Below are 17114 nucleotides of genomic sequence, written 5' to 3'. Positions count from 1 at the left end.
CCAAAGGTTCCTAATGACAACTTAATTGTATAAAAAAAAATAGAAACAGCAAGATAATATAATATATTATATTTATTGGTGATACAAGTATACTTGTAACACCCCACATTTCCACAGACATTCAATTAAAGGTTAAAAGAGATACATTTCGCTATGAACAATTATGCTTGGTTTTAGCAGCTTCTAGTCCACAATCCACCCCTTTAAATTAAGAATGTTTTTATAGCAAAGATTAAGATTTTTGGAGTCATAATGTCAAACAGTAAACCGTCTTATGCATGTAACAGGCATTTTCTAAAACAGAAATCAAAATGAATAATAAAAAGTTGATGAGACACTAATAATAATTTTACTATACTGTCAGATTGTGCACCTGTGGGTACCGACATCTGCTCCAATGACTCCAGTGAGTTTAAGTGTGGCTGTTCCTTATTGATCATCTAGAGCTCTGAAGTGAGTTGTCCTTTACTCTGGATATTCTTCATAATAGACTGGACCACATCCAACGTTGTGCCCTGACCCCCAATATCTGGAGTATGCAACTGAAAAGATAAAACAGCCTTTACATTATGGAAATTAAACCGAACTCTTAAAACATTCTACAGGCCAAGCTTTTTATTACTTAATTAATAATATGTATTCATGTGGAAGCAATAAAGTCTGAAGTGGGCCCTCTAGTTGATAATAAGCTCAGCAAATACATAGATCATGTTTTACAAGCATTGTAATTAATGCTATCGCAGGGATAATGTAAAATCTGATACCAGACAATGGTGTAAATCATACAGCGATAGCAATGTATGGCCACACACAAAACTGCTTTGTGCAATGTGATGAGGAAACATGCCAGACCTTCCACCAGTGCCTCCGAGCCACATGTCAAACTACAATGTGTGCAGAGCTTTAGGACAGTGACAGTGTAAAGAGGATGATACTTGAGAAGGAAACTCACCCTGGTCTCATTCATGGTAGTGAGGACTGCGTTTCGAATCAGACTTGCATAATTATTCAGCCTGGGGAAAAAAAAATATATATTGTTGAAATACATATTTTACAGAACAATATGAAAGACTTGTTATATATGAACCCTTACTTAATATGGTCCAGCATCATACAGCTGGCCAGCAGCATGGCTGTCGGGTTAGCAGTGTTCCTGTCTGCAATACTTTTGCCTGTGTTTCTTGTTGCCTGATAAATTTAGACACAATGATAACAGAAAACCAGCTTCAGCATAATGGAATCTGCAAACATTGTCCTTTTCCTTTTTGCGGAATTGAAAGTACTTACAGTTTCAAAAACAGCATAGTCACGGCCATAATTGGCACCGGGCACAAGGCCAGGCCCTCCCACTAGGCCCGCACAAACATTGCTGACCACATTCCCGTACAGATTAGGCATTACCATCACGTCAAACTGGTGTGGTTTGGACACCAGCTAGAAGACACAAACAGTAGCCGGAGTCTATTTAATGCCAGCTTCTTCCAGACATCAGGCAAATGTCATGCGAAATGTACTTGGCTCTTACCTGCATAGTAGTGTTGTCCACAATCATGCTGTCAAAGGTGATGTCTGGATAGCCTGCGGCCACTTCGTTGCAGCACTGCAAGAACAGACCATCACCGAGCTTCCTATTAAGCACACGTACATTAGTGCACGCTGGCCCACACGGATTTGATTTCAAATGAAGACAAATTCCAACTCACATTATATTGGCTTTATGCACAGCAGTGACCCTGCGGCGGCCTTTCTCACGGGCCAGTTTGAAGGCATACTCTGCAATCCTGAGGGAATTGTTTCGGGTGATGATCTTAAGGCTCTCCACTACTCCTGAAACACTCTTGGGTAAAGAACAGAGAGCAATTTTCATACATTGAATAAAGAGCTCAGGGGAAAAAAATACTAAGTTTTAGTATTCAAAAGACAAATGTTTTGGGAGTTTTATGCTGCTCCTGACCTCATGCTCCAGATTGCTGTACTCTCCCTCCGTGTTCTCCCTAATGATTATAATGTCAATATTCTTGTGCCGAGTCTGAACTCCGGGGAGAGACTGGCAGTGCATCACGTTGGCATACAGGTCTAATCTTGTGCTGTAAAGACAAAGTATAAGGGTCAAGTAAAAATACAATGTGTGAAAGGACATGTTATTTTTATTAAGAAAATTAAATTTGGTAAACAAAATAATCTATTGAGGGTCTTACCGAAGCAAATTATTCCAGGATTTCACGGACGGTGACAAAGTATGTTTAGTTTCTATGTTACCTGTAAGAAGAGAAGACATTCAAACATCAAATTGGAGGGTTTCTTCATGACCTTATATGGTCTGTTAAAGTAGACATTGACGATGAGCCTAAATAAGACTGTGGGAGAGATCAAGGATGAGAGAGTCCTTGGAGATGGCTCGCTGCTGGTTGTGTGCAAAGACGTGCCTCAGCGAAGGAAAGCAATTGAGATTAAACGTCTGATGCTGAGAGAAACACGGTCAGAGGAGTTATCGCAGGCAACCATACGTGTGGAGGTTCCAAGTGTGGAGGTTCCAGAATTACTGAGGATACCTTGGTTGTGGATAGAAAGGATTTTGTACACTTTATGGTGAATGTTATAAACTGAGCTGCTTAAATCAGGATCATTGCTAAAGCTGCAGGAAGATTCCTTAGAACAAAAGAGCTTGAATGGGCAGAAATAGAAAGCATGCTGAATGCGCTAAATGGGAGTCAGATTGAAGGAAATCTGCTTTTGGGGAATCAGAGTAAATGAAGTAAAGGAATGGAGGTAGGGGCGTCGCTGGTCTCTTGTCCACAGTGGATGCACAACGGAAGTAACTCCAGAAATCACAATTACAGTGGGTGGATGCTGTGGAGCGCTGGGAAGGAGGAAGGAGAAAGAAGAAGAAGAAAGAAGAGGATAGAAGAAGATGATGAGGAAGAAGAAGAAATAGAAAAAAAGAAAAAAGAGTGGCGAGTGGAAGTGGAGAAGACAAAAGACCAAAGAAGAAGGGGAAGTAGATGGGGAGGAGGAAGAAGAAGAATAAGAAGAGGATGTCATGTTTTTGGAACTGAAGAATGAACTCTAAAGAATAAAGTCTAAAGAATAAAGATGTAACACTTGGATACCTTCCGCCAAAAAACACCAGAGAATTATAATTTAAATATTCCACAGCTTTAACAAATTATTAATAATATAACGTCGTATTATTGTACAAGGGGGTTGAAAATTGTTCATAGAAATGCCCAGTAATTATTGGAAATTAACACAAAGGTGAATGTTGCCCTTTAACAGGGAAAGTAGCTAAATGAAAATACATGTTAAACTATCAATGCACAACTTTAACTTTTTACAGTGTTCATACAAAAACAGTAAATGTTTTCAGATGCCCCAGTCTATAACTTTATTTACTTGCAATATCATACATGGTAGCGCTGTATAGTTCATCATATACAAATACAAAAATATACGTTTAGGATATATATGATATCTTGAATTGATTAATGAAAATTACCTTTGAGGCCAATTCCATTACGGCGGATGGCAGTAATAGCATTGTCAATGTCATCCTCGGTTTCCAGAGCAGAGTTCACATGTATCACTTCAAAGTCCACGGGCACGCAGCTGTATCTGTAAGAAATAAGCACTTGCAAGATAACAATATGCTTGACCAGACAGGAGCATTTTCAACACCTCCCTGGAGTCATGGCGTGTCCCAGCCTACTTCAAATCGTCCATTATCATGCCGGTCCCCCGGATCACTAGACTTATAATGACTACAGACCTGTGACGCTGACGTCTGCATTTATTAATTCATTAGAATGCCTGGTCTTGCCCCATCTCCCCCCAACTGGACCCCCTGCAGTTCACCTACAGAGCCAACAGATCTGTAGACGACACCATCAACCTGGAACTCCACTTCATCCTGTAGCATCTGGACTCCCTGGGAACCTCTGCCAGGATCTTGTTTGTGGACATCAGCTCTATATTAAACACCATCCTCCCTGCTCTGCTCCTGAGCCACTCGCCTCAGGCAGGAGGCTACGGTCCATCCGGACCAGAACCTTCGGATGCATGCCCTTTTTATACATTTTGCTACTATTATTATTATTATTCATTGTTGTATGTTGCACCTTAATGCCAAAGCAAGTTCTGAGTTTGTGAATTATGTTCACTGACAATGGCAATAAACCCCTCACTGATTCTGATATGTTTTCTCTGGTGTTAAAATGGCATATTATTGAATATTGTTTACCTGAAAACTTCTCTGACGTGACTGAGCAGCTCTGGTCCGATCCCATCCCCAGGAATAAGAGTGACTGTGTGTCTGCCTCCATATTTAGCAGGAGGGGGCTGTAATAAAAAAAAAATCTGTGTTAATACATGAGACAGTGAGTGTTAATAAATAAATGTAGGTGATAAACAAGCACCAACATTAGACTGAGGCTGGGCAAAACATAAATTAATAAGACTTAGCCTAGAGGCTTGGCAGAATTATGATGCATTATATGTTTTAACAAAGATCGTATTAATGATTTAGATTACCCAACCCTGCTAACACAAATAATAAAAACTCAAGTAAAGAGCAAGAAACACCCAAAAGAAAATAAGAAAAAGAATGTTACTTACTATGTTTTCTCCCTGAAGTTGATCATGGACAAGATAATAAAAGTTTCAGTTAACAAACACCAAAGTGGTAGGTATCAATAACAGACAAATAAACATAAAATACGAGATGGCATGAAATCCCGACATGTTTGAACAAGTCATATGCATAACAACACAGCATGGACATTACGCTTCCACCATAATATACAACACAAAGGTAAATTCAGTCCCCGTGTCCAGTCGATGTAACACCCCATTCATCCAGGTGGGGTCTTAAAATAATGAGCAGCAGTCCCATACGTACATAAGACTTGTTCCTCTGGCTGGTCACCGTTGTCGTCCCCCAAACCTTTAACACATTGTAAGAATGACCATTAATTCATGTTATGTTTACTGCTCAACGCGCGTACGCTGCTAACGACTGCTAATGTATTTGACCTTGCGTTCAAATAAACAAATCCTACACCTAAATACGTCCAACTACCGTAAATACAACATATATTACACAAAGTGCCACACATACTTTGGCCGCACTTCCCAGGCGTCCTCCCCAGAGAGAACTGATTATTTTGGACATCGAGAGCACGGGACTGTGAGCTGCCATGTTGCTTTAGAGCAAATGAAGTACAGTGGACAGTTGCCAGCGTAATAGTACTTCCGGAATAATGTAGCTTCCTTTTATTTTATTGTTTGTATATTTTCATACCATACACAACCCCAGTATTTAGTATTCCTGAAAATGTATGAATGATAATCCCTTGATGGAGAAATATCGGACAAAATCTGAAAAAATATATATATATATTTTCAACTTCTACTATAGGACACTTGCTTTGTTTTCTTTGTTGTCTATAATTTTATTCTTATAATAATTGAGAGCTATTTTGAACGTTTGCTTTTCCATACATTTTATTGCGTAGTCCAACTTGGGTCAATCTGCGCATGCTCAGTGCGCACAGCTTGGTGAACATGATGGGGGAGAGTGAGAGGTTGTTTTGCATGATGGAGGAGTAATGACACAGCAGAGTTAATGATGTTAACCCCGATATTATAATAGATCCATGTGTTAACCCAGAAACAGTTTTCACCCACAGTTGCGATTCCCACCTCTCCTCCATGGGGGTTTCTATGAAGGTTATTTTGTGTTTTTATTACGATTTATTTTTTTTGACATTGAATTTTTTTACATCGAATTTATACATTTTTTTACATATAATTTATTTTTTTTACATAGAATTTAATTTTTTTTATACATTGTATTTCGTTTTACATCGAATCTTTAAAAAAAATTGAATCGTATTTATATACAATGAATATTTTTACTAGATTTGTTGCCCAAAAAAAAAATTCGATGCAAAAAAGATTCAATGTAATTTTTTTGGAATACAAACACAAAATAACCTTCATAGTTTCCTGCCGCTTCAGTAGACTTCTATATTCTGGATAAAACCAAGGCTCAGAAATCAGTAGGGTGCTGCTGAGAACATTATACAGTTCATATGTCCCGATTTATACAGACGAGACGGCTCAAGACACTATAATAGGATCTACAGCGTTTGCATTTGTTGTTCCTTATTTACATGTTTCAGCCCAGAGGAGAGCAACAAATAACCTGGCAGTTTTTACTGTTGAGATGTTGGCAATTCTAGCAGCCTTAGAGTGGTTGGAGAATTCTCAGGTGATGGAGGTGGTAAATTGTTTCGATTCAAGTTCCTCATTAATGGCAATCCAATCTTTCAGGTCCTCGAGTAGACAAGACTTAGTAATAGAAATACACGAAAACTGGCACAGCCTGTGTCTCTTTTATGTGGATCCCAGCTCACAGGGGTATAGAAGGTAATGAAGCAGCAGACACACTGGCAAAGCAGGCACTTTTAACAGATGCTCCTTTCATGGACATACATTTGAGCAGATCAGAGGCCAAGTCAGTTATCAAAACCTTTATTATGGCAGAGTGGCAAACAAAAGGGAGGCATCTAAACGCACTTCAGAAAACAGTTGGATCAGGGCAGACAATCAGAGGGAGCACCAAGGAAAAGAGGGCCATCACTCGACTCAGAGTAGGACACACCCAGCTAAACAAGTCTTTACATCTAATAAACAAGCATCCAACAGGGCTTTGTCATCACTGTGGTGAAGAAAAATCAATCGAGCATTCCATCATTCACTGTGACAAGTACAGAGAGAAATAGCAGTGTATTATCAATGAGTTGAGCAACCAGGGGAAAATGGAAGTCAGTATTCAAAACATATTCAAGTGGGTTAAGCAGAAGACCTTTATTAGGTTCTTGAATAATACAATACCTGTAATTAAGAGTGTTTTATTTTGTTTTTATTCGGTTTACTTACCTGCTAATAGTATTACCTAGTCTTGTGCTAGCTATTTTTATTTCATTTTATTTTTATTTTATTCTATTATCATTATTTTATTATCTTATTTTTATCTTTTTATTTTTATTTATCAATTTTATTTTATTTCCCCCCCTCCATTCCCTATTAAGATAGGAGAGGAGTTTTTGTTAATATGAGTTTTTTGTTTTTGTTCATAAGAGTTCTATTAACATTAAAGGATTATCTTATCTTATATTGAAGGAGTCAGGCCTAATCAATAGAATTTAGTTATTGTGTTTTATTTTTTTTTTTTTTTTTGTCTTTCTATTGTTTTTTTTCTTATTTTATTTCTTATTTTATTTTTATTTTTTGGGGTTGGGAAGTAGAAACCTCTGGTCAATATTCCAATACAGCAGATGGCGTAAATGCACCTAAACGTTGAGTCACACATTCGCCACAAAGTAAAACCCACGAAGAAGATCCCAGGTTGGTGGCAAGCCCCATATTATAATAGATCCATGGCAAGCCCCCGGAAGCCAAGATGGCCGCCATTGAAACCTATGGAGCTGCTCATTGGCGCATGGTTCCAAAAAAGTTTTTTAGTTCCGCATTACTTCCTGAACAGTGGTATATCTCCTCCCACTTTTGTGACGTCATCGCCGTGAGGCTTTGGCGTCGGGAGCGCGCACGTCACAGCAGCGTGAAAGACTGAGAAGTCAACACGGACTTTTGGAATGATTCGGCTTGAAATAGTCTGTTTACGTAACGTATAATGATGAATTGTTATATCCATCTATAAATATACATGTATCATGTTGTAAAGCTCTGATATTTAAGAGAATTATAAAGAAGTGTTAAGATAAAAAGTCTGGTTTAATGACAATGAATTACATTTAGAGGTTTAATAACGTCCTCATCATTTTCTGTAGTTTTTGGTTTGGGTATTTATTTTGTTATTAACTTTTCAGTTATTTATTTACATAATATAATTTGGCCAATATGCATTTTTTTTAATCAGATGAGAAGAAATATAAAATATAATCATCGATTCTGTTACATAATTGAGTTAAGCAGTATTTAATTATATTCAGTTTCCTTTTGTGTCGTTTTTTTTATCATGTCAATCTTTAATAAATACAAAACACATTTGTTTATTAATGTATTTAATACAAATAATGAACATGAATGAACTTGTTCAATAAATGCAAATCTGATTATAACTACAAATGATAAATTGATTTTAGCCAGTTTTAGTTGAGTTTTAAAGCTCCAATGAGTTTTAAAGCTACAATGTGGGAGTCCCTTATTAAGGGGTTTTGGAGTCTGTGTAATGTTCATTATTATTATCATCATTAATATAATCAGAAAAGGTTTATTCCATTGTCAAAGAACAGAATTCACAAACAGTGGAACTTGCTTTGGTGATTCAGTGCAACATAAAAATTTTAACAATGATAAAACAACCTGTATAAGTCAAATAGAACAAACTGAATAAAATAAGATATTCCTTTATTGTCCACACATGAGGAAATTTTGTTGTTGCAACACAGTAGATCCAGAGGAAAAGGACAGATAACTTATAGGAAGTTTAAAAAACACTCTTAATAGATCGATCTTAATAGAAGAACTCTTATAAACAAAAACTCCTATAGACAGAACCTCTCATACCTTAATAAAGAATGGAGGGGGAAATAAAGATAAAATAAAAACAGCGTAAGACAAAATAATACTAATAATAATGGTAAAATAAACACTCTTTTTACATCAGTTATATGCACATGAATGTGACATTATTGCGTTAAATACTGAATATCTCAGTATTTAACAAGACTTTGTTTCCATGGCTACGCAGTCTTCTGTACCTCAGTAACTGCACCGTTCAGCTCCATCGTATGACTGAGACAAACAGAACATGTCACAGCTTTAGATTATACAAGTCATATAACATACACTTCATATGTTTAGATTATACAAGTCATAGAACATACACTTCATATGTATAGATTATACAAGTCATAGAACATACACTTCATATGTATAGATTATACAAGTCATATAACATACACTTCACATGTTTGTCCTGAAGCTGCTTCACAGACACATGTGACACATCAGTGGCTCTTTTGAAGAACAATTATCATTTAGTTTTTTTGGTCATAACAAAACAGACATTTTATAAATTCAAAATACTGATTCTACACTGTTTACTTTTAGTCGAGGCAGAAGTTATTATTAAAATACCTTTTGCTTTGGAGTCGTCAGGAGTTTACTTGAGATGACTCTGTGTCTGCAGTGACCTGTAGTGACCTGTAGTGACCTGTAGTGACCTGTAGAGCTCTGGACAGCACAGACAGACTAAACTCACTGGTCAGCACTCTGAAGATGAGAAAGATACTCATTAGAACATTGATATATTCTGCACATTTAACAGAGAAAAGCTGGAATATGTTATTGACAGATTTACATTTCGCTCTGTAACACAAAAGTTCCTCTTTTCACATTATTTTTTAAAGCTAGAACCAAAAGTCATTTATTTATGCATAAGTTTAAACCTTAGAAGTTAGAACATAACTCACATGTTTGCTAAATCTCTACATAGTCCATGGAAGTAAATCCATGACATTCCTATAGAAAACAAGCGTGTGCTTTATTTAAACACAGCACACTTCATTATTAAATATGTAATAAAACCTCAAATGTCGTCTCAGCCCCTGTAAGTACAGGACTGTCACTTTTAAACACCTTTACATTTACCTTTACATTTATATATGTAAGATATGACCCATTATAGCAGGTTATATTTGAATTATTGGTAGTTTTTTATAGCACATAATACAAACATCACTTTATTTCCCTTCTTTCTCTAGTTTTCCTTGATCTGTGCATAACCTCTTGTCTAATAGAACATTTAGTAAGAGAAATAATTTGTTATTTATTTGCAGAAGCACGAGCCATCGTGACGTGTTATTGCATCTTTGTGTAGCTAAACTTTAGCTTACGTTAGCTCGTGTTAGCTTGTGTTAGCTCGTGTTAACTTGTGTTAACTGTGTAATCGTTGTTTTACACTTCATATGGAACGATGTGTGAAACGTGAGGAATGACATACAAACACAACTTACGTGTCTCGTGGTCTCGTCTGGTCACTTTCTTCTGCTTGTGTTTAGTTTCCGTCACATGTTCTCCCGAGGCTCGTTCATGAGGGTCACGTGCGCGCTCGGTGCGCGTACACCGTTCACCGGGAGGTTAAATTGTATTTTTTAAGTATTTTAGAAACAGTTGAAGAGTGAAATTCCTTCTATTTTATTTTTAGACTAAAAACAATTTAGCATGTTTGGTAATTTTAGAGGCCGAACTCCTGAAATGGTCCGACCAGAAGGCTGCATTCTGCGAAGTGGCCACTACTCAATTTGGAGCCAGAGGCAGAGGGGGCGTGGCCTATCCAGATATTATAATACATCCATGGTTGGTGGTTGTCAAAACTACCCGGAAGACAAATGAACACAGAAAAAACTAGCTCAAAAAATGTGTGGTTTGTGTGTTTAGCGCATGAAGACAATGTAAGTGCGGCTTTAAGTTGTTGAAAACGCCCCGATGAGGAAACAACGCAAAAAATAAATCGCGTCCCCAGAGGAAAAGGCGACAGAGCAGCACTTTCCAGCTCGGAAAAAGAGACACTAACATTAGAACACGGAACGGTAAGATTGATTTGACTTTGCACTACGTTCTATTCTATGTAATATCGAGAGATTGTGGGTCCAGGACCATCTAGGTCTTCGTTGATAAGTATTTACTAGTTTAGACTAAGTTAGACAGATCCGATTTCTAAACTAGAACACACCAGGATCACCCTTCTGTTCATAAATATTGGTGCATTTCAACCAATCACTATTTTTTTTTATGAGAAGTTCTATATTTTAATACATTGGGGGCGTCTACTGCACCCACCCACTACAACAAGGTAATTTGTTCCACCTTTTTAATTGTGATCACACCTTTCTGATGTTCAGTATTCACTGTGCTGATTTGTACTTCCAGGTTTGGAAAAGAGAAGACATGAGATTAACTGGTTAGTAAGCTGTTTGGAGATTCTAGGTGAACTGGTTTGTGCAGTGTTTTCGAGGCGCAGGTCATTAATATGTATTTCTTGTTCAGGTCCTCTGCGCATGGTGGTGTTGCTGCTGCTGGTGGGGCTCTGCTGGCTCCTTGGAAATACCTTTTTTGGGGGCGAAAATAGCTACATTCTTGGTTTATTTGGCGGTACGTTAGACAAATATTTATAAAAACCTATTCAAGTTCTATGATTCCAAATCTTAAGTGCAGTTGTGTTTTAATTTCTATTCAAGCTACTTAAAGAAATGAAAATAATAATGTTTTTTGTGTTGGTTGTTAATATTGTATTTGTTTTAGGTGCAAGTGAACAACCAACATCTGGTATGTATGCTACAGATGTGTAAAGAAAACACACCCACACACATGCCAACAGTTGTTACTGCACTTTTACACCACACTTGTAAAATAGCAATTATAATGTCGTAATTTCACTTATCCGTGTGTAAGCATGTATACTACTTAAAATGTCCTTGAAATAAACATCAACTTGACATCTTAAGGGTTTATAGTAACTTAGGTTGTCTTTTTTAGTTGAAGCTCGTCCGCGGCGGTACAAGTGTGGCCTGTCAGCTCCATGTCCTGCAAAGCACTTGGCTTTCCGTATCGTGTCTGGTGCTGCAAATGTGATCGGTCCAAAAATCTGCCTGGAGGACAAAATGTGAGTTTAAGGCTCCTGAGGCTCTTGTACGAACCTGCAATTTTTTCTGCTGTTACGGATTTGTTTGTGTGCTTCCATGCACATCCTTTATACTTTAATGCAAATATAATATTTATATATTTGTTTTGGTCCATTGTATATTGTGTTGATAGTGAATAGATTCTATGTTTCTGTGTTACAGGTTAATAAGCAGTGTAAAAGACAATGTTGGCAGAGGACTAAACATAGCATTGGCAAATGGTAGGTCTGTCACACACCTCCCTTTTGGCTATAATTTGTGTACATTAACTTTGTTGCTTGCTGCAGGTGTAACTGGAGAACTTTTGGGAACCAAAACATTTGACATGTGGGCAGGAGGTAATGTCAGCACCTCCACAATCTACTGGACTACATATGGGAACATGAACTACTTGAAACTACAATCCTGTTCTGTTTCAGATGTCTCAGACCTGTTAAAGTATCTCCGACCGCTGCATGAAGGAACACTTGTATTTGTCACATCATTTGATGATGCAGCCACAAAGTAAGACCGTTAAACTTGATCATCTGTTTGTGTTGTGATTGGAGTTTTAGTACAAATAAATATCAATTAATAAGCTGGTTTATATGAGTGTAATAGTGTAATAGTTACTGCGGTACTTTAGAGCGTAGCACAGAACCAAACACACAGAAAAGGTAGCACACAACATGAACCAAGATCAAAAGCCACTTTGTTGCATTGTTACAATATTATTGTATTTATTCTGTGTGGCAGGTTGAATGATGAGGCACGGAAATTGTTTGAGGAGCTCGGCAGCACAGCGGTGAAGGAGCTGGCCTTCAGAGACAGCTGGGTGTTTGTTGGCGCCAAAGGCATTGAAAACAAGAGCCCATTTGAGCAAGTATGTTGGTGATGACTTGTTTTTATGATAGAGTTGTGTGAAAAAAGTCATAGTTTGTATCAACATAATGTACAAGTTCATGTTGTTTTCTCAGCGAATGAAGAACAGTAAAACCAGCAACAAATACGAAGGCTGGCCCGAGTCACTGGAGATGGATGGTTGTATTCCCATTCGGCCACCACTGGTGACTTAAGTTTTACACACTTGCTACACTACGCTGCAACATGAGTCAAGGATTTCAAAGACATAGGTTTGACCAAATCGTAACTGTAAAGTGGATGTAGATGCAGCTACAGAAGGACTTCCAAACCCACCTTTTATTTTTTCCTTATGGTAGCGTTTGTGTGGTAATATAGGAAGCAGAAGCAGTTCATCATTGCATGAGGGCTTTGCCTGGAAACAAAGTACACCTTTGCAGAAAGTGCATAATAGTTCATCAAGACTGCACTTATATTCTTTAAAGGAGAGAGCTGTGGACATTTTAGATCCAAATGTAAAATTTTTCCACTTGCCATAAATTAACCATCCTTTTTTCTTCTTTTGCTATTATGTTTACATATTTGTCATATCAGGATGCTTGCCGTTTTTATTATTATTTAAAAAAAACATGCGTGGGGATATTTAAACACAGCCCACCTCACTGGCCAGCAATAACACTGACATATACATTAACATAGACTTTTATATCAGCATGATTTCCACATTTAAATCTCACTCAGACTATGTAAATCTCATATGTCTCTGCCTCCTATAAATCCAACTCAAATTTACACACACTTTTGAAGGAAACTGAACATTTTTGTCTAGCCAGTTGAGCACAAACTACCACGCATTATTGAAGTGCATTTTGAACCTCTGTGTGTTTTATTATTGTTGAATGTATCCATTAAGCCTTACAGTGAGTCTAATTATAATGCTCCACACTAATGTTGTATAATAAATTGTATGACACATAGAATTTATATATATATATATTTGTGTGTAAATGTATAAACTTCCACACTCAATGTTTTTATTGTGAGAATGACACTAGTAATAAAACTTTTCAAATTATTTCCTCTAAAGGTCCTCGTCTCCTTTAGATGAAGTAACTCCAACGTGTCACAAGGGGGCGACAAACGTCACAGACTGGGGTTAGTCAGTTCATTGTGCTCCGGGCATGTCCGCTGCGTTCATTGCGAATGGGAGAAAACCTGTCTTACCTCGATTATGTTATTAATTCTTTGTTAACTCTGATTCTTTACTTGGAGTCTAAAATAAAAGTGCCTGTGTGATTGTTACGTTTTGCTATGGAAGTGATGCCTTTTGTTTCATTGATGTGTTTAATGACTCGTTCAGGGACGGTTAGATATGTTGGAATTTCGGGAGTTATTTTTTGCCGCACCTTTCCGATAACTAGTGCTTCTTGTAAGGTGTGTGTCATTGTTATGGTATGCACACAGACATGTGCCATACAAAGAAATCCTCATAAATCTACTTAATATATATATGTATGTCGGTAAGCAAGTGAAATACATACTATATAAGCAGTGGTGGGATGTAGCCAACAATTATGCTTGGTTAGTATATTTACGTTTTTTTAAATGTACTTCTCTGAGTAGTAATAGTATATATAATTTGTATAGAGTGACAAGATTTCGTTTTGACTCGTTTGTGTGGTGGAATTTGCTTTGAAAACACCCTTCTGTGCATTATTTCCGGGTTTGTCATACATCAAATCAAATAATATATCATGTTAGCCTAGATAGAGCAGAGATAGAGCTCTTATTGAAGTAGTAGTTTATCCAAATAGCATTTGATTCTTCCTTGAGCCATTTCTTGGTCTTTCTTTTGTGCGTTTCCTTGAATAATATTATTTTAAAGTACTTTACTCTTACTTAATTACACATTTGGACTACTCCATCCACCCCTGTGGGCCTAAACATTAACCAGCCTTTCTACATAACATAGAAATAATAACATCAATTCACAATCTGGTCAGCTGCGCGACACGAGCGCGTTCTTCCCGACCTGCTGAGCGCTGGTTGTGGAAATTACACATCAGCCCCTGAAGGCAACGCCACAGTCACATAACAAACCGTGGAAACATCGACGATACAAACGCGTCGCAGCTCTGCCCCCGCGTGGCCGAGCGACGTAACTGCGCTGCACGGATAACGATGATCTCCGTGGCAAGTGCAGCGTCCAGGCACCGCGCGCTCACCGAGAGGAACCGGAGCGAGGCCGAACCGCACTCATGCCGTGTAAATTATGTACATAAGTTTACAAAATATTGACAGGGTGCGCATGGATGACCGGGCGTCCAACTTGAAGCCGGCACACGGAGCGAGCGAGCGGGATAATCTAAACGCAACGGTTGGCATCGTCTGAATAGAAACACGACGTACACCAAGTCCTCAGCTCAGACGGTTTCGCCGGGGATTTTCTGAAAGCGCCACGTCAAACGAAGGCTGGGAAAAAGAATAAAAGGACACGAGGAGCTAATATATGTTGTCTTTTTTATGTGAAGATTCCAGGGTAGAGGAATTCATTCAACCGCGGATGGAAATAGCCTTTGTATAATAAGATAAATGTGAGAGAAAGCTGGCCCATTGGACCCTACACTGGACCCTACACTGGACCCTACACTGGACCCTACACTGGACCCTACACTGGACCCTACACTGGACCCTACACTGGACCCTACACTGGACCAAATAATTCAAAGGTACAGTACATCTGTGTGAATGTGGTTGTGTTTTGGTTGCGGCGTGTAGATATTTAAAATCTAGCCTAAATAATTTAAAATGACAGTGACAGTGAACATCCTATAGAGGCACCACAGACAGTGCCTCTGTAAACACTCATCTTTGTTAGTTCATTGAGTCCTGGCAAAGCACCAGAGATGTACTGTCCGGCTGAAACAGCTGACCCATGGGCCACTAAGTGTTTTATAGGCCTGTCCTACTGTACCTGGGATCTTTGTGCCTCCTGCACCACTGGTCAGAGTTGATCACTTTTGTTTGTTGTTGTGTCAGTTGCCTCAACCTTTCCTGTGTATCTTTTTGACTTTTTGAGTTCCAGTTCAGCCAATCTGTGTCAGCCCTCAGTGTGGAAGTGCCCCATCAGGCAGCTCTATGTTGTGTGCTGACAGGAGCCTATAAATAGCATGCAATCATTGCTTCAGTGTCACTGAACAATAAAACAAGACACCAGGTTGCGTGTTTGTTAGTTGTTTCTCATTTATTACATACATTTACTTCAATAGGCTTTATTTTAGAGACCTCTTACAGAAGCCACAGGGGCCCAAAAAGCATTGACACTGTGGTACAATACTTTCTTTGCCAAAGAGAGCTATGGAGAAAAGTGGAGTTCAGGCTCAGGAGAATATAATGTAGATTCATACTGATGGGAAAAGGGAGCATCCTTTCTGTCTCACCTGGATTAAAGAAGGCCTTCAGAATGGAGCAGCTCTGAGCATCACATAGATATGTCTCCCAGAGTCTCCGGACACTCTATGAACAGTGTTCTGTGTGTGCTACCTACGCTGCTCCCTCCTCACATGCTTGACCTGGATTGGACAAAGTGCTTGTTATGTTTTCAGCAGAGTTTTGCTAATGACTAGTGACAACCACAGTAGTGTTAGATAGTATAGGACAGTTTCATATTTTCCACCACATTTCAAAAGGCCACCCTTTCAAGCAAAGCCATTTGTGAAAAAAATCTATTGTGAGTTGATACAAATCTGCAGGGTCCATACTCTCAGATGCTGGGAACCCCTACAGTCTGTGCCAAACCACCTCCTAGAAAGGTGATATATGGTTTCTCTCACACACTATATAACCATCATTATAATCGCATTGAAATTTGTCCCCTGCGTGTGACCCATCCTTCAGAGCCCGGGGTTTATTTCCAGATGTGCTTGGTCAGGACCTTAGCCACAGGATTTTACCTATTGTGAGATTGGGTTTATTTGAAAATGTATAGATCATATGTAACAAAAGATATGGAATGTAAATGTTCATGTAATGGTCATAAGATTCATATAGGTCTTAGTTATTTCCACAACAGATTGCTAAAGTGTGCACATCAGGTCTGTCTGTATGTCTAAGGCTAAATGCTGTTCCTGAGCTGTGTATCGCTGCTTTTCTTTTCTTTTTTCCTCATATGGCACTTAAACCTGGTTTCCTTGGTAACCATGGCCTTCGTTCATAGTTGTATGATTTTTTTCTCTGATGTAGAAGTGGCTCAAAACCAGCCCTAGTTTGACTGGACAGTTCCCTGAGTGTCTGAGCTTTTCTCTGAAGCTGTTACCAAGGGGGCTGCTCTGTCCTGTCTCCAGTCCCCCTCCTCTGACCGCTATAGTCTCCAGCTTCACTAAATCTCTGTGGGATTGGAGCTGAGCTGGCACTGCCCAGGCTTGTGAAGTCAGACAGCATTAATCATGCATGGAGATTGTTTCAGAGTGGCACTCAATCTGACAATTAGCCATTTCATCAGGTTACCATGGATGAAATTAGGGAAGTTTGTCGATGCTGATGCTTTCTAACTTATTCAATTATCTT

The 17114-nt window shown here is 38.5% G+C and overlaps 2 protein-coding genes and 1 long non-coding RNA gene across 5 annotated transcripts; 1 reads left to right on the top strand and 2 right to left on the bottom strand.

The window, feature by feature from the left end:
• Nucleotides 1-172: 172 nt before the first annotated feature.
• idh3g (isocitrate dehydrogenase (NAD(+)) 3 non-catalytic subunit gamma) lies at nt 173-5215 on the bottom strand. The gene is made up of 12 exons (XM_072450003.1): nt 5114-5215; nt 4895-4939; nt 4238-4335; nt 3497-3612; nt 2199-2259; nt 1955-2087; nt 1704-1837; nt 1526-1628; nt 1288-1434; nt 1094-1188; nt 953-1013; nt 173-542 (listed from the first exon to the last, which is right to left on the bottom strand). The coding sequence occupies exons 1-12, from the start codon at nt 5192-5194 to the stop codon at nt 441-443; spliced, it is 1176 nt and encodes a 391-aa protein (XP_072306104.1). The 5' UTR covers nt 5195-5215; the 3' UTR covers nt 173-440.
• Nucleotides 5216-8154: 2939 nt separating this feature from the next.
• LOC140362484 (uncharacterized) lies at nt 8155-10116 on the bottom strand. The gene is made up of 4 exons (XR_011927101.1): nt 10041-10116; nt 9163-9297; nt 8986-9041; nt 8155-8817 (listed from the first exon to the last, which is right to left on the bottom strand). It is a non-coding gene; the product is annotated as an uncharacterized lncRNA (long non-coding RNA).
• An 840-nt stretch (nt 10117-10956) lies between these two features.
• fam3a (FAM3 metabolism regulating signaling molecule A) lies at nt 10957-13712 on the top strand. Of its 3 annotated transcripts, XM_072450000.1 has the most exons (9): nt 10957-10987; nt 11074-11178; nt 11329-11352; nt 11563-11689; nt 11871-11929; nt 11996-12046; nt 12128-12212; nt 12444-12570; nt 12665-13534. In XM_072450000.1, exons 1-9 carry the CDS (start codon nt 10975-10977, stop codon nt 12761-12763), a joined length of 690 nt encoding a protein of 229 aa, XP_072306101.1. In that variant the 5' UTR covers nt 10957-10974; the 3' UTR covers nt 12764-13534. The 3 variants fall into 3 exon arrangements, with proteins under 3 accessions (XP_072306101.1, XP_072306098.1, XP_072306100.1); XM_072449997.1 differs by having other exon boundaries at nt 11996-12212; nt 12665-13712; XM_072449999.1 differs by having other exon boundaries at nt 11871-12046; nt 12665-13710.
• The last annotated feature ends 3402 nt before the right edge of the window (nt 13713-17114 follow it).

Source organism: Eucyclogobius newberryi, unplaced genomic scaffold, assembly GCF_026437365.1.
Source record: "Eucyclogobius newberryi isolate DKJ021-1_F unplaced genomic scaffold, fEucNew1.0.hap1 SCAF_17, whole genome shotgun sequence".
Taxonomy (NCBI): Eukaryota; Metazoa; Chordata; class Actinopteri; order Gobiiformes; family Gobiidae; genus Eucyclogobius; species Eucyclogobius newberryi.
Note: the sequence above shows the minus strand (reverse complement) of the source record. Positions and strands in the feature narration are given on the sequence as shown.

Bases quoted from the DNA above. Each gene is read 5' to 3' on its own strand.
- fam3a (XM_072449997.1), top strand. The intron at 11,179-11,328 runs GTACGTTAGACA...TATTTGTTTTAG, and splicing joins CATTCTTGGTTTATTTGGCG to GTGCAAGTGAACAACCAACA. The intron at 11,353-11,562 runs GTATGTATGCTA...TGTCTTTTTTAG, and splicing joins AAGTGAACAACCAACATCTG to TTGAAGCTCGTCCGCGGCGG.
- idh3g (XM_072450003.1), bottom strand. From the start codon at position 5,194: ATGGCAGCTCACAGTCCCGTGCTCTCGATGTCCAAAATAATCAGTTCT. The intron at 4,336-4,894 runs GTACGTATGGGA...TTTTTATTACAG, and splicing joins GCCAGAGGAACAAGTCTTAT to CCCCCTCCTGCTAAATATGG. The intron at 2,260-3,496 runs GTAATTTTCATT...CTCTTCTTACAG, and splicing joins TAATGGAATTGGCCTCAAAG to GTAACATAGAAACTAAACAT.